At 45.5% G+C, this 25023-nt stretch overlaps 2 protein-coding genes across 2 annotated transcripts; both read right to left on the bottom strand.

Moving 5' to 3' along the window:
- Positions 1 to 332: 332 nt before the first annotated feature.
- On the bottom strand, positions 333 to 6600 carry LOC110541455 (protein S100-A13-like). Its single transcript, XM_021628201.2, has 2 exons — positions 6412 to 6600; positions 333 to 476 (listed from the first exon to the last, which is right to left on the bottom strand). Exons 1-2 carry the CDS (start codon positions 6562 to 6564, stop codon positions 333 to 335), a joined length of 297 nt encoding a protein of 98 aa, XP_021483876.1. The 5' UTR covers positions 6565 to 6600.
- Positions 6601 to 16002: 9402 nt separating this feature from the next.
- LOC110541454 (protein S100-A13-like) lies at positions 16003 to 23755 on the bottom strand. Its single transcript, XM_021628199.2, has 3 exons — positions 23687 to 23755; positions 23374 to 23570; positions 16003 to 16240 (listed from the first exon to the last, which is right to left on the bottom strand). Exons 2-3 carry the CDS (start codon positions 23524 to 23526, stop codon positions 16097 to 16099), a joined length of 297 nt encoding a protein of 98 aa, XP_021483874.1. The 5' UTR covers positions 23527 to 23570; positions 23687 to 23755; the 3' UTR covers positions 16003 to 16096.
- Between the last annotated feature and the right edge of the window lie 1268 nt (positions 23756 to 25023).

The raw sequence follows: 25023 nt of genomic DNA, 5'->3' as shown, positions 1-25023 counted from the left end.
GTGAAAGATCTATTGCTGTGCCACACATTCTCAAGGACATATTCTGTCCTTAACACCAGAAGGACCAAAAAAAAAAAAATCACATATTACTAGATGGTATAGATATCTGAAGATGAACCACATTCCTTGTCTTCAAAATGCCCATAATGTTCATGTTTTCACCTCAGGTAAAGGCAGAGCTTTCTCATCCCTGGATCTCAAGAAAAGAAATCGGGGTAGTGTATGAAAATTAAGCATCTGTGTTTCAAGGAGGAAACTTTATTTGCATGGAGGGGAGTTCTGGCTGGCCCAGCCCAGCAGACCCTGCTGATCCCCATCCTGAAAAGTAGGCTTTACTTCTGCAGGACCTCCAGGAACTTCTCCTCCCACATTGCCTTTGCCAATTTCCCGATCAGTCTCCAGTACTCATTGAAATTCAGCTCCAAGTCCTGGTTCATATCCAAGCTCTTCATCTTCTCATCTAGAGAGCCAACATCCTAAGAGGTTAAAAGGGAAGGATTAGAACTAGGGCTCTTGAGGCAGAGAGAGAGGAAGGAACTGTCAGGGGTCTTCCCTCAGAATGGCCAACACCCACCCCTGGTCTGAAGGATGAGGCTATGGTCCCACTGCCTGGAAGTCCCATATCCAAGGGACAGCAGCATACACTGTGGCTGAGGGTGAACTACCGTCCTCCTTCACAAGGCACTAAGGTCCCTGCTGCTCAGCTGCAGCATCCTAACCTCTTCTCAATTTAGTCACCAGCCGGCAGGTCAGGAGAACAGCAAAAGTACCAGGTTATCTGGTTCTCTAGGCCGCTCTTGATAGAGTGTCTCATGGCTATGAAACCAATGGATTCTGGAAGCCTGCCTCCATGATGAAAGGATTTGTTGCCAGATAAACAATCACAACATAAACATCGTTGCTGAACAGTTGAAGTGTGTCAGATGAAAGGATACCTCACAGGCACCTGACTCTCAACACTGGGGGATCTGTGGGGAGGCTGTTTTGTTTCTTAGATGTGCTCATTTTATTTCATATGTATGAGCATATTGCCAACATGTGGTATGTACATGCATCATATATATGCCTGGTGCCCAGAGATCAGAGAGGACGGTATCTGGACAGGACTTAGAGGTGGTTGTGAGCTGCCATATAGGTGCTGGCAACTGAACCTGGATCCTTTGCAAGAGCACTGTGCATAATCACTAAGCCATCTCTCCAGCCCCCATTTGACTCAACATTTGGACAAAGGCAAATCCTGCCAAACAGATCTCTGGGTGACATGAAGCAAATTCTTAGAAGGGTTTTCTTAGGAGAGTCATAAGCTCAGTCATTGGACAATACTTCCTCAACCAGCAGAAGGGAAGAGTGGCAGGGCAACCAAACACTCTGAGGTCCTTGATTCCAGGCATTGTGATATTACATTATGTTTTATATCATTTGATCCTCAAGATCCACTACAATGACAGTGGCTCAGGGACCTTGTCCAACACTAAACTGTCAGTATCAAGTACCCAGCTGAAGGTTGTTCACCAAGACACGAAAAGACAGTAGGTCTTCAGTAAATAGAGGCTGAATAATAGACCAACAATCCAACAGGAAAGGCATAACAACTCTGCCTCACAGTGGAGATGCTTAAAACTTGGGAGTCCAGGGACTGGTGCCTAGCAAAGACGACCAGAACAGATAGAACCTGTACTGGAGTCTATGATTCCTTTTCTCTTTTTATTATATTATTTTATCCTATGTGTATGGCTATTTTGCACCATGTATGTGCCTGGTGCCTGTGGCGGCCAAAAGATGGTCCAGATTCCCTCAAACTGGCATATAGACAGTGATGAGCCATCATGGAGCAATAGAACTAAACCCTGGTCTTCTGGAAGGGCAGCTGGTGCTCTTAACCATTAATGGAAACCAGTGCTTCCATTCTTAGCCACTGCTCTGTATCTTTCTCCTCTGCCTGTACCCTGAACCCTCCACGAACAAAATTCTTAGAAATGAGTTTGGCCTGATAGTGCAGAACAGAAATCTTAACTACCTCAGAAACTGAGGCTAGAGGATCAGCCTCAAGGCCTACAGGGATACTTAATAAAAGTTTGTTTCAAAATCTTTAAAAAGGCTAAGGATATGACTCAGCCCTGGACAGCCTAACACGAATGAGGCACTGGCTTCAATCTCTAATACCATACACACAAAACTTTAATTAATATGTAAACGTGGTATAATGTTTGCATCCCTTTTCTGTGTGGAAAGAAAGAAGGGAATGGAGAGACTGGAAGAAGAGGAGGGAGGGAGCACCCTTGGGATATAAACTAAATAAACTGAAATTTAAAACATTTTTTAAAACTCTAATTAATTAATTGATTTTTTTAAATGCAAATTCTTCTTGCAAAAGTAAATGTGTGAAACTGGCCTGAAAACTTCTGAAAATTAAGAATTTAAGTAAATCCAAATGGATTGTGATGCTCTTATAATCGCAGCATTTAGGAGGCTCAGCAGGAAGATAGCTGTGAGTTGGAGGTCAGCCTGTTTTTCACTGTGAAAACGCACAGTAATGGACAGCAGGGAAGTGTGTACAAAAAAAATATTTTAAAGGCTGATGAGATGGGAAATAGATCGTTCATACGTCCAGGACTACAAGGGCTGCATAGAGAGATCCTGTTTAAAAGACAGACACAGAGAGAAAGAAAAAGAAAAAGATGTAAGTGTGGTGCACCATGACTCTCTGTACTCCAAACACTTGGGAAGAAAAGACAGGAAGATCTCAAGTTCAAGGCCTAGCCTGGGACAAACAGAGGAGCACTGTCTCAAAAAATGAAACATAAATAAACAAGGCAAAAAGGGGCTGGAAGGATGACTCAGCGGTTTAAGAGCACTGGCTGCTCTTCCAGAGGACCCAGATTCAGTTCCCAGCAGCTATATTTCAGGTCACAACTGTCTGTAACTCTTGTTCCAGGGATCTGATGTCTATTTCTTCTGTCCCCCACCAGTATGGCACAGACATGCATGCAGGCAAAACACAAATACATATCAAACAAAATAATAAATATTAAAAATAAATAAGCAGAAGCTTTCTGTGCTGGTGGCATTGCCAAGGACATCTTGAACTTTCTGAGACCTGACACCCTGAAACAAGTTGTGGCAAGCGTGACCCGCTCAAAGGGACACAGTACAAGAAGAGCAAGGATTCTGTGTGCCCAGAAAAAGTGACCCCATGAGAGGCTACAATGGGCAGACTAAGCTTTTTTCCTCAAAAAGATTAAAACGACCAAGAAGATTGCTCTAAGTTTGAGTGTGTGAGCCTATTGCAGGATGCCGGCTCTTAACAGATAAAAGCATATTGAACTGGGGGTAGAAAAGAGAAAAGGCCAAGGGATGGATCCCTAAGCTGATTTTGTTATGAGTTCCAGCACAGGGTAAGCTCATACAGATGATCCAGAAGAAGGAAAACCCGACAGTGTAGAGGGAAAAAGAAATCACTGCAGGAAAAGGTATTCTAAGGAGGTGAGAGGGGTGGGATGCTGGTCTTAGAAGGATGACATCATCTGTGAGGACAGAAAGGAAGACACAGTAGATGCTGACCTGATGGGTAGACGATTTGGGGATGGGGGACACACATAAAACCTTCTTGATGGCTTCTTTTCTCAGTGAGTCAATTTCTCAGTGATTGGGAAAGTGATATGGAAAGAGACATCTGAGGAAGGAAAAACGGTGACCTATTTCACGGAGAAATACAGAATTGCACAGCATTGCAATAGGTTCCTTTGGAGTTTGCAGTTATAGATTTGGAGTGAATAAGAAAACCAGCCTGTGCATGTCCCTCTACATATACTCAGCTCTCCGGGTGCAAATGCAGGTGATAAACCTACACAGAAATTTGGGAGCAAGCAGTCCCTGCCGGACAACAACACAGAGACAGAATCAGCAGGTTTGTAAGCAGGATTAGAATGATGTGTCTCACAAGGCAAACTAAACAAGAAGATCCATGAGGAGATGAAGTTGATGGAAGGAAAGGAAAACAGAGCAGTCAAGAGACTGAAGGTCCTGGGGAAGCCAAGACACTTGTGTCTGAATCCTGACTAACACCCAGGAGGCCAAAACAGGAGACTACAAAGACTTCAAGGCTACCTTAAAATACATGTTTTGTTTTGATTTGTTTTGTTTTGTTTTGTTTTGTTTTGTTTTTTGAGACAAAGTTTTTCTGTGTAGTCTTGGCTGTCCTGGTACTCACTCTGCAGACAAAGCTGGGCTTGAACTCAGCGATCTGTCTGCCTCCACCAGGATTAAAGGCATGAATGTGCCAACATACCCAGCAGGACTCAGCTTCAATTCCCACCACCATATGACAGTTCACAACCACCTGTAACTCCAGTTTCAGAAGAGCTGATGTCCTCTACTGCTTCCCATGGGCACCAAGCACACAAATGGAGTACACAGACGTGTGCTATGCAAAACAGCCATTCACATAAAGTGAAAATAGAAAACAAGATAATCTATAGTCATGTCGTGACTTGGGGCACACATCGGTAATCTCAGCCCTTGTGAAGTAGAATTAAGAGAAGCAGGAGTTTGAGGCCACACTTAGCTTCATGAAAGAAGAAAAGAAAGGAGGAAAGAAGGAAAGAAAGAAAGAAAGAAAGAAAGAAAGAAAGAAAGAAAGAAAGAAAGAAAGAAAGAAAGGAAAGAAAGAAGACAGAAGGAAGAAGGAATAAAGAAAAAATAAGAAAGAAAGAAAGAAAGAAAGAAAGAAAGAAAGAAAGAAAGAAAGAAAGGAAGAAAGGAAGGAAAGAAGAAGAGGAAGAGGAAGGAAGGAAGGAAGGAAGGAAGGAAGGAAGGAAGGAGGAAAAGAAAGACAAAGTGAATGAAAGAGTGAATGAAAGAAAGAAAAAAAAGAAAAGAAGAAAAGAAAAAGAAAATCTAAGAGTTGGGTGGGGTATCACAGTCCCAGAATTTGAATAGCTGTGGCAGGATAGGCCAGCCTGGACTACATAGCAGGTTCCAGGTCAGCCAGAACTATATAGTGAGAGCCTGTCAAAAATAAAAAATAAAAAATTCAGCCAGGCATGCTGGTGCACACATTTAATCTCAAAACTCAGGGAGACAGTTCATTTTATGAGTTTGAGGCTGGCTTGGTCTACAAAGCCAAGGCTACACAAAGACACCCTGTCTCTGGGAGAAAAAAGAAAATAACACTCTTTTTTGTTGTTTTTCAAAACAGGGATACTCTGTGTATCCAGGGCTACCCTGAACTGGCTCTATAGACCAGTCTGGCCTCAAATTCAGAGATCTACCTGGCTCTGCTTCCTGAGTGCTAGGATTGAAGGTGTGCACCACCACACACAGCCATGTTCACACACTTGGATGCACCTGTGAATCTGCATAAATGAAATCAAATAAACTGTTATCAAATTATGACAGCACACAAGCTCAGAGTCAGTGTTAGACTCCCCACTCACCTCTGTGGAAGGAGCCCCTTCCTGAGGGAGGGCTCACAGGGAGTGGATGGCAGTTACATACAATCCTCACAGACCAGGGAACACTGAGGGCAGAGCACACTGTGACTTCAGGAAGTGTTTGAGAAAGGGTCTTTCTAAACTGGCTTCAAATTCCAGATCCCTCTGCCTCAGCCTCCCGAGTGCTGGTATTACAGGTGCACACACAAGCACCACCATGCCTGACTTGTAGTTTTATTTTTGTTAAGCCTCTATTTAGTTCTTTCTGTCGGTAAATCTCTAGGAATCCACCTCTATAACCTGTGATATGTTGATAAAATAAGACCAGAGAGACATAGGCATGGTGGGCTGATAAGGCCTGTTGCATGCTCCTGAGCCTGGCTCAAGTTTGTAGACCTGTCTTTAGCTTCCGATTTAAGAGGCGCCACTTCCGGGCAAAAGTGATTCAGCATATCCGTCTTAATATCAACCCTGCCTGGTAACTGTTACATGGAGTTTTGGCACTGGCCCACCTCTCCTTGCACTACCTAACCTTGCCCTCTAGATCATCTTACCTCACTTCCTTAATCCTGCCTCCTGACCCAAACCTATAAAAATGACCGTTTTATTCAATAAACCGAATTCCTACTTCGACAGATCTCCTGGTGTTGGTTTATTTCCTGGGGCATCCGGGGAGGTCCTGGCCGACAACACTCACAACCCTGCTCAGCCACGGAGGGCATCCACCTGGACTGGCCACCCTCCTCTCAGGTCCACCTGCCTGATATCCACCTTGCACAGGGAGACTCAAGTTCTCCACAGCATGGTTTGACACAAGCACGCAGCCCAATAATCACACATTCCCGTTTGAGCCAAACAGCAATTTCACTCATCTAGGTTTACACAAACTTACCTGAGTTGAGGAAACACAGAACCATCTACACCTGCAGTCATTGCCTGGCATACATAGAAAATCTCAGTCCTAGAGACCTCTACCAACCTTGAGTATGTGAAGTAGCTCCTGGTTGACCAGTTTCTTAAACACTTTGAAGCTCAGGTAGAAACCCCAGTCTCCCCTCACTGCATAAGTGTGTAACTTGTCCATTGTGGTCTCAATGGCCTCCTCCATTTCAGTCAGGGGCTCTGCTGCCATCAATATGCCAAAGAAGGAGCTGATGTCCTCACAGACTGACCTGCCTGGAAAGAAACAGGCCAGGAGAGTCAGGGATCCAAGAACCGGTGAAGTGGCTTCCTGAAAGAGTCAACATGGGAGAGATGAAAGGGTCTAGGACAGACAACAGCATCTCACTTACAGAATTTCTTTCTTTCTGATTCTCGTGTCTGAGTGTCTGTCTCGGGGATATATCTCTGTAGTGGTCTCGCCCAGTGCTGCAAGGGTTTTTTTTTATAGTTCTCTGAGTGTGGTGACATTCCCCTGTGGGGCCTCTACTCCAATGGCCCTTTCTTTCTGCCACTCCCTTTCTTAGGGTCTGGAGACTACTTGTCTCCAATGGCTGTTTATGTTGCATCCCCGCCCTCGCACTTACTAGCTACTGTTCCTAGGAGAGAAGTCTAGGGTTGGCAAAAACCCAACTGAGCTCAGGGTCAATCGGGCCAGACCCATCTTCAATCCCACACCCTACTTCTGCTAACGGGATCGGAGGGTGCTCAGTGCAAGAACCTATCCATCTTCCCCACTCCTGCCTGTGGTTGACAAGGTTCTAGAAAATGACTCTTCAGATTCACCAAGCCCTCAGCCAGGGCCCTAGGGGGTCCAGTGAGGGAGGAACCTTGTCTACTCATCCCTCTCATTCTGTCCTCCCACCCACAAGGACCACTGCCAACTCTCCTAAAGCTATCTTCTGATTGTCTGCCTGAACCTGCTCACAAGGGAGAACCCCGGAGTAGATAAAGGAGATCCCCGGGCTCTCTGCTCCATCAGGGAGAGGATCTCACTGGAGCAGGGAAATAGGATGCAGCAGGCAGAGCTGGAGCCTCAGAGCTCTAGTTTTATAAAGCTCTGGGGAAGGAGAGAGCCACTCCCAAATCCAAAGTGTCAACTTTCAGCCTCCACTGATTCAGAAAACATGGGACTGCCCCTGCTGTCACTAGCTGGCTCAAAACAGGGCTGTGCGACCTGGAAAGAGCCTGCTCAGGAGGGACCATAGCGTCCCACCCCTCCCAATCTGTGTCAGAGGGGCTGCTTCTGCTATTTGTAAAAATAAAATAAAACAAACACTTGAGGTGGTCAGCTAGGGAAGCCCCATCTGAGAAACCAGACCCAGCAAAAGACCCTACAGTCCAAGGACACACAGAAAGCCCAGGATGAGGTCCCTAATATGGAACCCTGATTGAAGTCCCTAGCTGAGTTCCGACACAAGACAAAAGCCCTCACGGAGACGCCTCTGGGCAGAATTCTTCCCTTCCACTGCTTGGCCCCCACTGCATCACCCTTCTTAAGACTTCTCTTCCCACCTCCTCTCTGCTGGGTTCGGGGAGGGGTTGCAACAAAGAAAGGAAGAAAAAACAGGGCAGCCCATTCCTGCCTGCCCTGGAGACAGTGGGCGCCTCTGTCCACTCCTGGTCCCTAGCTCTTCTGGTGTCCTTTCTGATAGGGTGGAGCCTTTCAGGAGGAGGGTCCTTAGGGGAAGACAGCTAAAGCCCGGTCTCCTCACACTTCTCCAGAAGCCACATTTGCAGCCTGCCCCTCTGTTCAGAACCTGCTCCCACTTCAGGACAAGGCCAACCATGAGTATCCTACCCTGCTTAGGATTAGTCCCTGGCTTAGCCATCATGGAGGAAACGGGGCCTCAGTAGGACCCAAAGAGTCCTGAAAAAAAGATACTGTGGTGCCTAGAAAGTTTGGGAGCAATCAGCCAAGTGAAAGAGCAGTGTCCAGATCTAGGAAAAATAAAGTTTGGGAAGTAGTGAGGGGAGCTGAGGGAAGGTCAGAGAGCTGGGAGACTGGTGAATGAGGCGCCAGGCAGCTTCCAGGCTACCATGTCTTTCCACACAGCACTCTGTGTCTCCTGCCAGGTACCACAGTCTCTAGGTATGGGGAGGGATGGAACACAGTCCTGCTCCTTTAGGGTGAGCATAAGAAAGGATGTTCCAGCCAGTGTCTGCCTTTCAAGAACCAGAGCCCAGGGAATCCTCAGAGCAGCAGAGCATAAGCCAGGTGAGAGCATCAAGAAGGGGGTCTGTGGCAGTGTTCCCTGTCCTATCGCTGCCTTCTCAAGACCTCCTCTCTACCCCCCCTTTTCTCAGCCTGCCCCCGGCTACTCTCTCCCCTAGTTTTTTCCTCTTGGTTTTCCCACTGCTTCACCTCTAGGACCTCCCCTCCATAAAATTCCAAACTGCTGGAGGGCTCCAGGCAAACTCCAGGTGCCCTCCCTCCTAGATGGGAAGGATAACCAGAGCCACTCAGATACCTCCCTTGAGCAACCCCTTATCCCTGTGATGAGCTCAGCTTGGGTTCTCTCTCCCCTCATCTCTGTGACAACTAACTTCTTCTGACTGCAGTTCATGTGACAGTCACAAGGGCTCCATTGAAGAGTTGGGATGTCATCTAATCAGGACCCATTGTCCAGTATACCCAGTGGTGAGGAACGATGAGGACACCTGATCTGAGATACCTGAGCTGCCCTGAGGCTGGGGAAGGCACGACCCTCCCACAACCAAAGGACTCAGGGCCCTAGCATGGTAGTCTCTTCTCAATAGACCTCTCCATTCTTCTGCTCTCACCCGGCCTGTGGAACACAAATGACCCATGCATTCAGCCTTTATCTAACCCAAACCAGCCCTATCCTGCTCCCACTGGAGCTACTGAAACAGAGCTGGCCTGAGGCAGGAATGCACAGCTTCAGGGACAATGCCTACAAATAGGTTCCTCCTTAGAAGCTCTGTTTCCAAGAGACAACCTCAGACATTTCCCTCCTGCTTCTACCTTTGTGAGGAAAATGGATGATTCTGCAGACAAGAGGAATAGGATAGGAGGTCATGTGCCACAGACCTGCCCCTTCGGGTGCCCCGCATCCACGGGAAAGCAGAGAATTCGATGTCAGGAATCCACAGATAGGCGAAATGACAGTCAGACCCACACCAGGTGGTATTGGTTTGGATCTTCTGTGCTTTACTGAAGTCAAGCCAACACTTTTATAGTGATCGTACAAAGAAGCACCTTAAACTTGACATATCCCCCAGAACATTTACAAAGTTTCTATTTTAACTGAAGGTGATCTGGTAAAAGGCAGTGTCTACAAAAAATCTTGGCCTAACAGCCTCTTAAGCAGAGCAAACATAGAACTAGTGACCTGTGTGCCAATTTAGGGAGTAGAGGGCCAGGAGCTTGTTAAACTTGTGGTCTGTTTATGTAGTTTATTGTTAGTTAATTAGGGGTTGATAATAATCCTCAGAAATAGGTCTGCTAAAGATTTACAACCCCCCTGGAGGTAAGCACTGAGGAAAATTTCTCCTGTTTGGCTTGCTAAGGGTTACAATCTTTCCTTGGAGATAAGATGCTTGAGTTAGCTGTCCATAAAACTTAAGAGTATAATACAAAATTTTTGACCTCCTATGTTGGCCTATCTTCTTTCTGCCTCACCATAAATACCTGTGTTAAGTAATGGTTTTGTAGTAGCCTTACTGCAAGGGAATATCCAGAGCATTTTTCCTAACATATACTGATTAAACATTTTCTTTAGAAAACCCTAAAACTCTTGTCCGTTTACTACATACAATGTTTGGTTTTTCCACAAGCAATTCCTGATACTGAATGTATTTTATTACCTCTCTTAAAATTTTATTTTCCTTCTACTCTTATTGGTTAAAGCTTTTAGTGATCTATTAGAAATATTTCCTTGAATAGTTAATTATACTGTTTCAAGAATCAGAGAGAAACAGCAAAAAAGCTCATCAAATTAATCCTGCGACGAAGTAAGCGTGGGACTTAAAATACGTCTTTTGGCTGAGATGGCCATGTTAGGGTTCTTCCTAGAGATTTCCAGGAAGCTGATTCCCGTAGGAAACCTGTCTTTTGGTCTGTTTGTATAATTTTATGTTTGCATAACACGTTTATATGCTATACAGATGGTTCTGGAGTTGGTGTAGCAGTCATGGGAAGCATATCTCCAGAGAAGCCAAAATGAAATGCTGAGGAGAGAGGGGAGCAAGGCTGGGTGGCTTGGACATAGAGACAGAACTGCCAAAAGTTGAGGGCCTAGGCTAAAGAGATGGCTCAGTGGGTAAGAGCTCTGTCTGCTCTTTCAGAAATCCTGAGTTCAATTCCCAACAACCACAGGGTGGCTCACAACCATCTATACACTCTACCCCCTCATCTGGCCTGCAGATGTACATACACATAGAGCATTGAGAATAAATAAAATTTAAAAAAAATGTTGAGGGCAAGCCTGAGCTAGTTCCAGGACAGCTATGGCTGTAGAATGTGAGGTTATTAATAAGTAAATCCCAGGCCCAGAAGGATGGAGATCCAGCCTAAAGGACCTGGACTTAATCCTTTGTGCCTAAAGAGCAAGGGTCACTTAGCAGTGTGGCTCCCCTCCACACCAACTCTTGCCAACCCCCCCCATCACTGTCACTCCTCCATCAGCTCACCAAAGGTACCAGACTTCTCCCTGTGTGGGCATCAGAGACTTACTACCCACAGCAAAGCTTGACTGTGACAGTGCCAGAAGGTAAAATAGAGCTAGATGCCTGCCTGGTCCTGTGTCCACCCATAGCCCACCCCCAACCCTAAGTATCTGCCCAGGCAGCCAGGAGCCAGTCACTGCATGTGTCTTTTGAAGACTTCTGAAGACAGCCCAGTTACTGTTCCTTCATCTCATGACCATCCCTGACTCCCTCTGGCTGGGGAGTGATGGAGGGATCCAGAATGCTGGGATGGACTTAGGTGGGACAGGGGTTCTCCCACCTTGCAAAATCTCAATGAAAGATAACGTAGAGGAGGGTCCCATCTTGTAGCTGTCTGAGCTGGGAAACCAGGGCCAGGCCTGAGGATTCCCTTATCAGAGGAACCCAGAGCTCCTGAACCTGATTGACACTTCAGTTCCCTTATGTGGGGGTGGGTAGGTGTGTGCTGAAATGGGCTCTGAGCTGGAGACTGCCATGGAGACACTCATCAACGTCTTCCATGCCCATTCGGGCAAGGAAGGGGACAAATGTAAACTGAGCAAGAAGGAGTTGAAAGACCTGCTACAAACTGAACTCTCCAGCTTCCTGGATGTAAGCAGAGGGTTGAGGTAGAGGGCGGAGGAAGGGGGTAGGCACCTCTGCCAGGTCCCTGCCTCAGCCCTCAGCTCAACCCATCCTCCTCTTCCACTCTCAACTAGGTTTTCCAGGCTTCCCTTATTCCTCCCTGGAAAAGCAAAATGCCCTAGTGTACTGACCACCTATTAATACCAGACTCTGCAGATTCATCAGTGACACTATCCACAGCATAAAATGGAGTCATGAAGAGCACAGCTGCATATAGCTTTGTCTTAGCACTACAGAAGGAAAGGCAAGAAGGGCAGGAATTCAGAGCCAGCCTGGACTATGTGAGTCCTTGTTTCAAATAAAAAGTTTTGTTTTTTTTTAAATAAGACCCAGCCTGGTGAGGCATAGCTTTAATCCAGCAACTGGGAGGCAGAGCCAACCATTTCTAGAATTTTGAGGCCAGCCTGGTCTATATGTGAGACTGTGTCTCAAGAAAAGAAAGAAAGAAAGAAAGAAAGAAAGAAAGAAAGAAAGAAAGAGAAAGGAAAGAAAGAAGAAATAAGAAAAGATACAGAGAAAAAGACAGAAAATTAAAAAGAGAAAGACAGAAAGAAAAAGGAAAAAGAGAAAGGAAGAAAACAGAAAAGAGAAAGAAAGAAAGAAAGAAAGAAAGAAAGAAAGAAAGAAAGAAAGAAAGAAAAGAAAGAAAGTAGGAAAAAGAGAAAGAAAAAAGGATTCTTTTGTTTGTTTGGTTGTTTGGGTTTGGTTTTCTTTTGTTGTTGTTGTTCTTCAAGACAGGGTTTTGCTGTGTAGCCTTGGCTGTCCTAGACTCATTTTGTAGAGGAGACTGGCCTCAAACACACAGAATTCTGCATGCCTCTGCCTCCCAGAGTGCTAGGATTAAAGGCATGCACCAATGAAAGCAGCGAAAAGTTTTGAATTAAAAAATAATTAAACATTGGAGAGATGGTTCAGAGGTTAAAAGCACTGGCTCCTCTTCCAGAGGTCCTGAGTTCAATTCCCAGCAACCACATGGTGGCTCACAAGCTTCTATACTGAGACCTGGTGTCCTCTTCTGGCATTCAGGCATACATTCAGGCAGAACTATATATATATATATATATATATATATCATAAATATAAAAAAAGAAAGAAAGGAAAAAAGAAATAAAGAGAGAGAGAAAGAAAGAGAGAGAGAGAAAGAAAGAAAGAAAACAGGGCTTGGTTTCTGACTACTCCCAATTGCCTGACTTTACAAGATCATAGGTTAATCCTCAACACTGTAAAAATTAATTTGATTGATGAACCTTAACACATGTGACAGTTAGCTAGGTTATACAGGTGAGATATTTAGCACATTTGTTATCATTACCAACAAAAGGACACATTCCAACCCTATCCAGCTCCCACTGGAGCTACTGAAACAGAGCTGGCCTGAGGCAGGAATAGACAGCTTCAGGGGCAATGCCTACACGTAGGTTCCTTCTTAGAAGCTCTGTTTCCAAGGGAAAACCTCAGACATTTTCCTCTGGCTTCTACCTATGTGAGGAAAACAAATGATTCTGCAGACAAGAGGAATAGAATAGGAGAAGGTCATGGTAAGCATACCCCCAGAGAAGCCATAATGAAATGCTGGGAAGAGAGGGGAGCCAGGCAGGGTGGCTTGGATATGGAGACAAAACTGGCAAAAGTTGAGGGCCTGGACTGGAGAGATGGCTGCTTTGTTAAGAGCTCTGTCTGTTCTTTCAGAAGTCCTGAGTTCAATTCCCAGCAACCACAGGGTGGCTCATTACCATCTATACCCTCTACTCTCCTCTTCTGGCCTGCAGATGTCCATGCACATAGAGCATTGAGAATAAATAAAATCTTAATAATAAAAAAAAAAAACTTGAGGACCAACCAGAGATAGTTCCAGGACAGCTATGGCTGTAGAATGTGAGGCTGCTATGAATAAGTAAATCCCAGGCCCAGAAAGATGGAGATCCAGCCTAAAGGATCTGGGCTTAATGCTTTCTACCTAAAAAGCAAGGGTCTCTTAGCAGTGTGGCTCCCCTCAACACCAACTCTTGTGAACGCCACACCCCATCACCGCTACTCCTCCATCAGCTCACCAGAGACACCAGACTTCTCCCTCTGTGGGCATCAGAGACTTACTACCCACAGCAAAACTTGACTGTGACAGTGCCAGAAGGTAAAAATAGAGCTAGAAGCCTGCCTGGTCCTGTGTCCACCCATAGCCCACCCCCAACCCTAAGTATCTGCCCAGGCAGCCAGGAGCCAGTCACTGCATGTGTCTTTTGAAGACTTCTGAAGACAGCCCAGTTCCTGTTGCTTCATCTCCATGACCATCCCTGACTCCCTCTGGCTGGTAAGTGATGGCGGGATCCAGAATGCTGGACTAGACTTAGGTGTGAGAGGGATTCTCCCACATCACAAAATCTCAATGAAAGATAACATAGAGGAGTGTCCCATCTTGTAGCTGTCTGAGCTGGGAAACCAGGGCCAGGCCTGAGGATTCCCTTCTCTGAGGACCCTAGAGCTCCTGAACCTGATTGACACTTAACTTCCCTTATGTGGGGGTGGGTAGCTGTGTGCTGAAATGGGCTGTGAGCTGGAGACTGCCATGGAGACCCTCATCAACGTCTTCCATGCCCATTCGGGCAAGGAAGGGGACAAATATAAACTGAGCAAGATGGAGTTGAAAGTCCTGCTAGAAAATGAACACTCTGGCTTCCTGGATGTAAGCAGAGTGTTGAGGTAGAGGGTGAAGGAAGGGGGTGAGCACCCCTGCCAGGTCCCTGCCTCAGCCCTCAGCTCAGCCCATCCTCCTCTTCCAGTCTGAACTAGGTTGTCCAGGCTCCCCTAACTCCTCCCTGGAAAGCCAAAATGCCCTAGTGTACTGACCACCTATTAATACCAGACTCTGCAGATTCATCAGTGACACTACCCACAGCATAAAATGGAGTCATGAAGAGCACAGGGGCATACAGCTTTATCCTAGCACTACAGAAGGAAAGGCAGGAGGAGCAGAAATTCAGAGCCAGCCTGGACTATGTGAGACCTTGTTTCATAAAAAAGTTTTTTTTTTTTTTTTATTGAGGCCCAGCATGTTGATGCATGCCTTTAATCCCAGCATTTGGGAGGCAGAACCATTTCTTGAATTTTGAGGCTTACCTGGTCTATATAGTGAGACTCTGTCTCAAGAAAAGTAAGAAAAAAGAAAGAAAGAAAGAAAGAAAGAAAGAAAGAAAGAAAGAAAGAAAGAAAGGAAAGAAGGAAGGAAGGAAGGAAGGAAGGAAGGAAGGAAGGAATAGTAAAGAAAGGAAGAAAAGAAAGAGAGAGAGAAAGAAAGAGAGAGAGAAAGGAAGAAAGGAAAAAAGAGAGAAAGAAAGAGAAAAAGGAAAGAAAGAAGAAAGGAAAAAGGGCTCTTTTGTGTGATTGGTTGGTTTGTTTTGTTTGTTCTTCAAGAAATGGTTTCTCTGTGAAGCCTTGGCTGTCCTGGACTCATTTTGTAGACCAGGCTGGTCTAAAATTCACAGAGATATGCCTGCCTCTGTCTCCCACAGTGCTGGTATTGCCCGCATGAACCACGGAGACAGGCGAAAAGTTTTAAATTAAAAAATAATTAAATACTACAGAGATGTCTCCGAGGTTAAGAGCACTGGCTCCTCTTCCAGAGGTCCTGAGTTCAATTCGCAGCAACCAGATCGTGGCTCACAAGCTTCTATAATGAGATCTGGTGCCCTGTTCTGGCATTCAGGCAGAACACTATACACATAATAAATCTAAAAAAATGAAGAAAGAAAGAAAGAAAGAAAGAAAGAAAGAAAGAAAGAAAGAAAGAAAGAAAGAAAGAAAGAAACCAAAAAGAGAACTTGGGGTGTGGCTCCTCCCAATTGCCTGACTTTTACAAGATCATAGGTTAATCCTCAACACTGTAAAAATTAATTTCATTGATGAACCTAGACACCTATGACAGTTAGCTAGGGTAAAACAGGTGAGATATTTAGCATGTTTGTTATCATTACCAGCCAAAAGACACATTCCAGGAGTTATAGGAGGAAACTGGGAAATGGAGACATGGAGCTGAGCCCCAGAAGCCTCTCTTGCCTCCAAGCTCTGGATTTTTCACGCATCAACTGTGTATTTATTCAGCACCTACTTAGTGAAAGAAATATTGCTTTGCCACACGTTCTCAAGGACATGTTCTGTCCTCAATTCCAGAGGAGGGAAAAAAAATCACATATTACTACATGGTATAGATATCTGAAGATGAACCACATTCCTTGTTCATGTTTTCACCTCAGGTAAAGGCAGAGCTTTCTCATCCCTGGATCTCAAGAAAAGAAATCAGAGTAGTGTATGAAAATTAAACATCTGTGTTTCAAGGAGGAAGCTTTATTTGGAGAGAAGGAAATTCTGCATGCCCAAGCCCAGCAGACCCTGCTGACCCCCATCCAGACAAGCAGGCTTTACTTCTTCTGGATCTCCAGGACCTTCTCCTTCTCGATTTCCTTTGCAAATTCCCCGATCAGTCTCCAGTACTCATTGAAATTCAGCTCCGAGTCCTGGTTCACATCAAAGCTCTTCATCTTCTCATCTAGAGACTTCACATACTAAGAGGTAAAAAGGAAGGATGAGAACTATGGCTCTTGAGGCAGGGAGAGAGGAAAGGACTGTCAGGAGCATTCCCTCAGAAGCACTGACAGCTGCCCCTGGTCTGAAGGATGAGGTTATGGTCCCACTTCCTGGAAGTCCCATATCCAAGGGACAGCAGCACACACTGTGGCTGAGGGTGAACTACCGTCCTCCTTTACAAGGCACTATGGTCACGGCTACTCAGCTGCAGCATCCTAACCTCTTCTCAATTCAGTCACCAGCCGGCAGGTCAGGAGAACAGCAAAAGTACCAGGTTATCTGGTTCTCTAGGCCGCTCTTGACAGAGTGTCTCGTGGCTATGAAACCCATGGATTCTGGAAGCCTGCCTCCATGATGAAAGGATTTGTTGCCAGATAAACAATCACAACATAAACATCGTTGCTGAACAGTTGGTGGGTGTCAGATGACAGGACACCTCACAGGCACCTGACTCTCAACACTGGGGGATCTGTGGGGAGGCTGTTTTGTTTCTTAGATGTGCTCATTTTATTTCATATGTATGAGCATATTGCCAACATGTGGTATATACATGCACCACATACATGCCTGGTGCCCAGAGATCAGAGAGGACGGTATCTGGACAGGACTTAGAGGTGGCTGTGAGCTGCCATATAGGTGCTGGCAACTGAACCTGGATCCTTTGCAAGAGCACTGTGCATAATCACTAAGCCATCTCTCCAGCCCGCATTTGACTCAACATTTGGACAAAGGCAAATCCAGCCAAACAGATCTCTGGGTGACATGAAGCAAATTCTTAGAAGGGTTTTCTTAACAGAGTCATAAGCTCAGTCATTGGACAATACTTCCTCAAGCAACAGAAGGGAAGAGTGGCAGGACAACCAACCACTCTTAGGTCCTTGATTCCAGGCATTGTGATATTACATTATGTTTTATATCATTTGATCCTCAAGATCCACTAGAATGACAGTGGCTCAAGGACCTTGTCCAACACTATACTTTCAGTGTCCAGTACCCAGCTGAAGTTTGTTCACCAAGACACGAAAAGACAGTAGGTCTTCAGTAAATAGAGGCTGAATAATAGACCAACAGTCCAACAGGAAAGGCATAACAAGTCTGCCTCACAGTTGAAATTTAAACCTCGGGAGACCCGGGACTGGTGCCAAGCACAGACTACCAGAACAGCTAGAACCGGTATTGGAGTGTAGGCTTCTTTTTCTCTTTTGATTATTTTATTTAACCCTTTATGTATGGCTATTTTGCACCATGTATGGGCCTGGTGCCTGCTGAGACCAAAAGAGAGTGAAGATTCCCTCAACCTGGCATGTAGAGAGTGATGAGCCATCATGAAGCAACAGAACTAAATCCTGCTCTTCTGGAAGGGCAGCTGGTGCTCTTAACCATTCAGACAAGGTTCTCTAAATCGGGGCTTCCATTCTTAGCTACTGCTCTGTATCTTTCTCCTCTGCCTGCACCCTGCACCCTCCACAAACAAACAAACAAACAAGCGAAATCATTAGAAATGAGCTTGGCCTGGTAGTGCAGAACAGAAATCTTAACTGCCTAAGAGACTGAAGCAGGAGGATCCGCCTCAAGCCCTACAGGGATATTTAATGAAAGTCTGTTTCAAAATTTTTAAAAAGGGTAGGGATATGATTCAGCCCTGGATAGCCTAACAAGAATGAGGCACTGGCTTCAATCTCTACTACCATACGCACAAAACAATAATTAATATGTAAAAACTTGGTATAGTGTGGGCTCTTCTTTTCTGTGTGGAAGGAGAGAAGGGAAGGGAGAGACCAGAAGAAAGGGAAGGAGGGGGCACACTTGAGATATATAGTAAATAAACTGAAATTTAAAACATTTTTTTTAAAAACATAATTAAATAATTAATTTTTTAAAATACAAGTTCTTCTTGCAAAAGTAAATGTGTGAAACTGTTCAGTAAATTTCTGAAAAATAAGAATTTAAGTAAACCCAAATGGGTTGTAATGCTCTTATAATCACAGCATTTAGGAGGCTGAAGCAGGAAGATAGCTGTGAGTTGGAGGTCAGCCTGTTTTTCACTGAGAAAACGCACAGTAATGGACAGCAGGGAAGTGTGTAAAAAAAATTATATTTTAAGGGCTGATGACATGGGAGATGGATGGTTCATAAGTCCAGGACCGCGAGGGCTGCATAGAGAGATCCTGTTTTAAAAGACAGACAGAGAGAAAGAAAAAGATGTAAGTGTGGTGCACCATGACTCCCTGTACTCCCAACACTAGGGAGGAAAAGGCAGGAAGATCTCAAGTTCAAGGCCAGCCTGGGACAAACAGGGAAGCGCTGTCTCAAAAAATGAAACATAAAAACAAAAAACGAAAAAGGGGCTGGAGGGATGACTGAGAGGTTTAAGAGCACTGGCAGCTCTTCCAGAGGACCCAGATTCAGTTCCCAGGACACACATGGCAGGTCACAACTGTCTGTAACTCTTGTTCCAGGGATCTGATGTCTTTTTTTTCTGTCCCCGACCAGCATGGCACAGACATGCATACAGGCAAAACACATATACATATTGAAAGGGTTAGGCTAACTTTGTAACCTATATGTCTTCTAAAGCCTATAGTTTTGAGTTTTAGGTCCAGGTTAAGCTAAAGCCTCTTAGTACCTTTCCAGAGAGTTAAGGAATGTGACCCTATCTGTGAGGACAGATATAAAAAAAGCCAAGCAAACAATGACCTTCACTCAGCAAAAGAAGGACTAGACCCTTGTCTTTGAGATAATGTTTCTTAGCAATGAACCTAGACTTTTTCTGAGTAGCTATTGACCTCCAGCCAAAAGTCTGTAGCCCCTAATCTTCAAGGATGAGCTAACTACTCCCACCTTAAATTGCAGCTGCATCTACACTTGGCAGGACTGGCCAAGCTTGAGCACCTAAGACTAACTAATTATCTTATTTTATAGCTTCCTCATCCAATCCTAAGTTGCCAAAACTGCAACTTCAAATTTCCCACAATTTTTCTTTTAAAAACCTAAAGGCCTTTGTCTCCTGGTGCCACTCTTTGCTGACAGGCAGGGGTGACCCCATTGTGCAATTGTTAATAAACGTCTTGCTTTTACAACGAGTCCTGGTCAGGGGGACTTTCTGGAAAGGGCACCATCGTGAACTCCTGAGCTGTGAGACCCCAGGTATTACATCTTCAAATAAAATAATAAATATTAAAAATAAATAAGCAAAAGCTTTCTGTGCTTTTGGCATTGGAAAGGACATCTTGAAGTTTCTCAGACCTGACTGACATTCTGCAACAAGTTGTGGCAAGCATGAGCCACTCAAAGGATACAGTACAAGAAGAGCAAGGATTCTGTGTGCCCAGGGAAAGTGACCCCATGAGAGGATACAATGGGCAGACTAAGCATTTTTGCTCAAAAAGATTAAAACTACCAAGAACATTGCTCTAAGATTGAGTGTGTGAGCCTATTGCAGGATGCCTGCTCTTAACAGATACAAGCATTTTGAACTGGGGGTAGAAAAGAGAAAGGGCCCAGGGATGGATGCCTAAGCTGATTGTGTTATGAGTTCCAGCACAGGGCAACCTAATACAGATGATCCAGAAGAAGGAAAATCTGACAGTGTAGAGGAAAAAAGAAATCACTGCAGGAAAAGGTGTTCTAAGGAGGTGAGAGGGGTGAGATGCTGGTTTTAGAAGGATGACATCATCTGTGAGGACAGAAAGGAAGACAGAGTAGATGCTGACCCGGTAGGTAGACGATTTGGGGATGGGGGACGCACATAAAACCTTCTTGATGACTTAATTCCTCAGTGAGTCAACTTCTCAGTGACTGGGAAAGTAATGTGGAAAGAGGCATCTGAGGAAGGAAAAACGGCAACCTATTTCACAGGGAAATACACAACTCCATAACATTGCCAAGGGTTTCTTGGAGTTTATGGTTATAGATTTGGAGTGAAACAAGAAAACCAGTCTGTGCATGTCCCTCTAGATAGCCTCAGCTCTCCGGGTGCACGTGTGAAAGAATCAGACTAACCATGTAACCTATGTTTCTTTAATTGCCTTATAACTTACATTTTTAATTGTTAGGCCCATGTTAATTAAAGCCTCTTAGTGCTCCCCCAGAGAACAGAGGAATGTCAAAGTTCCTGACACTGACCACCTGTGAGAGCACAGATAAGGACGAGAACAAGCAGAGATCTCTACTAAGTGGAGAGAAAATAACCAGCCAGCACCTGTGAGATAAACTTTGTTTGGAAACTGGGCCAAATGGCCCCAATCCTACTTCTGAATAGCTCTTGAACTTTGATCCTAAGCCTGTAGCCCCCACTACTCAGAACAGACACGGGATGAGTTAATCACTCTCCCACCTTTAACTGCAGCTATATCTCATATGGCAGGAAATTCCAAACTGACTTGAAGATCAGATATTCCCCAGATATTTAAGACAGGGCTGCAAGGACCTAAGGGCGCCCAGAACCAACCAATTATTTTAGAAGTTAAATACCTCATCCAATCCAGAATTGCCAGGACTGCAACCACTGAAAATTCCTGCACCTTGTCCTTTAAAAACCCAAAGCCTTTGTCTCCCAGTGCCACTCCTTGCTGACCAGCAGGGGTGACCCCATTGTGCAATGGTTAAAATAAACCTCTTGCTATTTTGCTTGATGAGATCTGTCTCCTGAGTCCTCTTCACCACTTCTGGAAATTAGGCTCATGCTGGACCTACCTGATGCAGGTGGTAAATCTAGACAGAAATTTGAGGGTAGGCGGCCCCAGCCTGACAACAGCAAAGAGACAGAATCAGCAGGTTTGTAAGCAGGATTAGAATGATGTGTCTCACAAGGCAAACTAAACAAGAAGATCCATGAGGAGATGAAGTTGATGGAAGGAAAGGAAAACAGAGCAGTCAAGAGACTGAAGGTCCTGGGGAAGCCAAGACACTTGTGTCTGAATCCTGACTAACACCCAGGAGGCCAAAACAGGAGACTACAAAGACTTCAAGGCTACCTTAAACTACATGCTTTGTTTTGTTTTGCTTTGTTTTGTTTTTTGAGGCAAGGTTTCTCTACATAGTCTTGGCTGTCCTGGTACTCACTCTGTAGAACAGGCTGGGCTTGAACTCAGAGATCTGTCTGCATCCACCAGTATTAAAGGCATGAATGTGCTAAGATACCCAGCAAGACTCAGCTTCAATTCTCACTACCCATATGACTTTTCACAACCACCTGTAACTCTAATTGCACACGAGCTGATGTCCTCTACTGCTTCCCATGGGCAACAAGCATACACATGGAGCACACGGACCTGTACCATACAAAACACCCATTCACATACACTGAAAATGGAAAACAAGATAATATATAGTCATGCTGGGTCTAAAGGCACACACCTGTAATCTCAGCCCTTGTGAAGTAGAATTAGGAGAAGCAGGAGTTTGAGGCCACCCTTACCTTCATGAGACAAGAAAGAAAAAAAGAAACAAACAAAGAAAACATAGAAGAAAGAAAGAGAAAGAAAAAGGAAGAGAAAGAAGAAAGAAAGAGTGAATGAAAGAAAGAAAAAAAAAGAAAAGAAGAAAAGAAAAAGAAAATCTAGGAGTTGGGTAGGGTATCACAGTCCCAAAATTTGAAAAACTGTGGCAGGATAGACCAGCCTGGACTACATAGCAGGTTCCAGGTCAGCAAGGACTATATAGTCATATCCTGTCTAAAAATAAAAAATAAAAAATAAAAAATTCATCCAGGCATGCTGGTGCACACATTTAATCTCAACACTCAGGGAGACAGTTCATTTTATGAGTTTGAGGCCGGCTTGGTCTACAAAGCCAAGGTTACACAAAGAAACCCTGTCTTGCCGAGAAAAAAAAAATCACACTCTTTTCTGTTGTTTTTCAAAACAGGGATACTCTGTGTATCCCTAGCTGCCCGGAACTGGCTCTATAGACCAGGCTGGCCTCAAATTCAGAGATCTACCTGGCTCTGCTTCCTGAGTGCTAGGATTGAAGGTGTGCACCGCCACACACAGCCATGTTCACACACTTGGATGCACCTGTGAATCTGCATAAATGAGGTCAAATAAACTGTTATCAAACTACGACAGCACACAAGCTCAGAGTCAATGTTAGATTCCCTACTCACCTCTGTGGAAGGAGCCCCTTCCAGAGGGAGGGCTCACAGAAAGTGGATGGTAGCTACAGAGGATCCTCACAGACCCAGGAACACTGAGGACAGAGTACACTGTGACTTCAGGGAGTGTTGGAGAAAGGGTCTCCCTAAACTGGCTTCAAATTCCAGATCCCTCTGCCTCAGCCTCCCGAGTGCTGGGATTACAGGTGCACACGCAAGCACCACCATGCCTGACTTGTAGTTTTATTTTTGTTAAGCCTCTATGTAGTTCTTACTGTCAGTAAATCTCTAGGAATCCACCTCTAGGTCCTGTGATATGTAGATAAAATAAGACCAGAGAGACATAGGCATGGTGGGCTGATAAGGCCTGTTGCATCTACCTGAGCCTGGATGAGTTTGGAGACCTGTCTTTAGCTTCCGATTTAAGAGGCACCACTTCCGGGCAAAAGTGATTCAGCATATCTGCCTTAAAATCAACCCTGCCTGGTAACTGTTACATGGAGTTTTGGCACTGGCCAAACTCCTTGCACTACCTAACCTTGCCTCTAGCTCATCTTACCTCATCTCCTTAATTCTGCCTCCTGACCCAAACCTATAAAAATGACCATTTTATTCAATAAACCGAGTTCCTGTTTCGACAGATCTCCCGGCTGGGTGGTGGTTTATTTCCTGGGGCATCCGGGGAGGTCCTGGCTGACAACACTCACCACCCTGCTCAGCCATGGAGGGCATCCAGCTGGACTGGCCATCCTCCTCTCAACTCCACCTGCCTGATATCCACCCTGCACAGGGAGACTCAAGTTCTCCACAGCATGGTTTGACAGAAGCACACAGCCCAATAATCACACATTCCCGTTTGCGCCAAACAGCAATTTTACTCATCTAGTTTTACACACACACACACACACACACACACACACAAACACTTACCTGAGTTGAGGAAACACAGAACCACCTACACCAGCAGTCATTGCCTGGCATACATAGAAAATCTCAGTCCTAGAGACCTCTACCAACCTTGATTATGTGAGGTAGCTCATGGTAGACCAGTTTCTTAACCTCTTTGAAGGTCAGGTACAAACCCCGGTCTTCTATCACTGCATAAGTGTATATCCTGTCCATTATGGTCTCAATGGCCGCCTCCATTTCAGTCAGGGGCTCTGCTGCCATCAATATGCCAAAGAAGGAGCTGATGTCCTCACAGACTGACCTGCCTAGAAAGAAACAGGCCAGGAGAGTCAGGGATCCAAGAACCGGTGAAGTGGCAGCCAGAAAGAGTCAACATGGGAGAGATCAAAGGGTCCAGGACAGACAACAGAATCTCACTTACAGAAATCCTTTCTTTCTGACTCTCGTGTCTGAGTGTCTGTCTCGGCGATATCTCTGTAGTGGTCTCTCCCAGTGCTGCAAGGGGTTTTTTTATACTTCTCTGAGTGTGGTGACATCGCCTGTTGGGCCTCTACTCCAATGGCCCTTTCTTTCTGCCACTCCCTTTCTTAGGGTCAGGAGACTGCTTGTCTCCAATGGCTGTTTATGTTGCATCCCCGCCCTCCCACATACTGGCTACTGTTCCTAGGAGAGAAGCCTAGGGTTGGCAAAACCCAACTGAGCTCAGGGTCAATCGGGCCAGACCCAACTTCAAGCCCACACCCTACTTCTGCTAATGGGGTCTGGGGATGCTCAGTGCAAGAACCTACCCGTCTTCCCCACTCCTGCCTGTGGTTGACAAGGTTCTAGAAAATGACTCTTCAGATTCCTCAAGCCCTCAGCCAGGGCCCTCAGGGGTCCAGTGAGTGAGGAAGCCTGCCTACTCATCCCTCTCATTCTGTCCTCCCACCCACAAGGAACACTGCCAGCTCTCCTAAAGCTACTTCCTGAATCTCTGCCTGAACCCGCTCACAAGGGAGAACCCCGGAGTCGATAAAAAAGGTCCCCAGGCTCTCTGCTGCATCAGGGAGAGGAACTCACCAGAGCAGCGAAATAGGATGCAGCTAGCAGAGCTGGAGCCTCTGGGCTGAAGTTTTATAAAACTCCAGGGAAGGAGAGAGCCACTACCAAATCCAAAGTATCAAGGTCCGGCATCTGCTGATTCCGAAAACATGGGACTGCCCCTGCTGTCACTAGCTGGCTCAAAACAGCACTGTACGACCCGGAAAGAGCCTGCTCTGGAGGGACAATAGCATCCCATCCCTCCCAAGTCTGTGTCAGATGGGCTGCTTCTGCTATTTGTAAAAATAAAATAAAGACTTGAGGAGGTCATCAGCGGGAAGCCTCATCTGAGAAAACAGACCCAGCAAAAGACACTACAGTCCAAGGACACTCAGAAAGCCAAGGATGAGGTCCCCATAGTGGAACCCTGAGTGAAGTCCCTAGCTGAGTTCCGAGACAGAAGCCCTCACAGAGACACTCCTGGGCAGAATTCTTCCCTTCCATTGCTCTGCCCTCACCTCATCACCCTTCTCAAGACTTCTCTTCCCACCTCCTCCCCTCTGGGCTCAGGGAGGGGGTGCAACCAAGAACAGAAAGAAACACAGGGCAGCCCATTCCTGCCTGCCCTTGGAGACAGAGGGCGCCTCTGTCCACTCCAGGTCCCTAGCCCTCTGGGTGTCCTTTCTCACTGGATGACTCTGTCCTTTCCCGAGGAGGGTCAGTAGGGGAGGACAGTTA

The sequence above is a fragment of the Meriones unguiculatus genome, chromosome 1 (assembly GCF_030254825.1).
Source record: "Meriones unguiculatus strain TT.TT164.6M chromosome 1, Bangor_MerUng_6.1, whole genome shotgun sequence".
NCBI classification, from domain to species: Eukaryota; Metazoa; Chordata; class Mammalia; order Rodentia; family Muridae; genus Meriones; species Meriones unguiculatus.
This window is presented reverse-complemented; position numbering and strand designations above follow the sequence as displayed.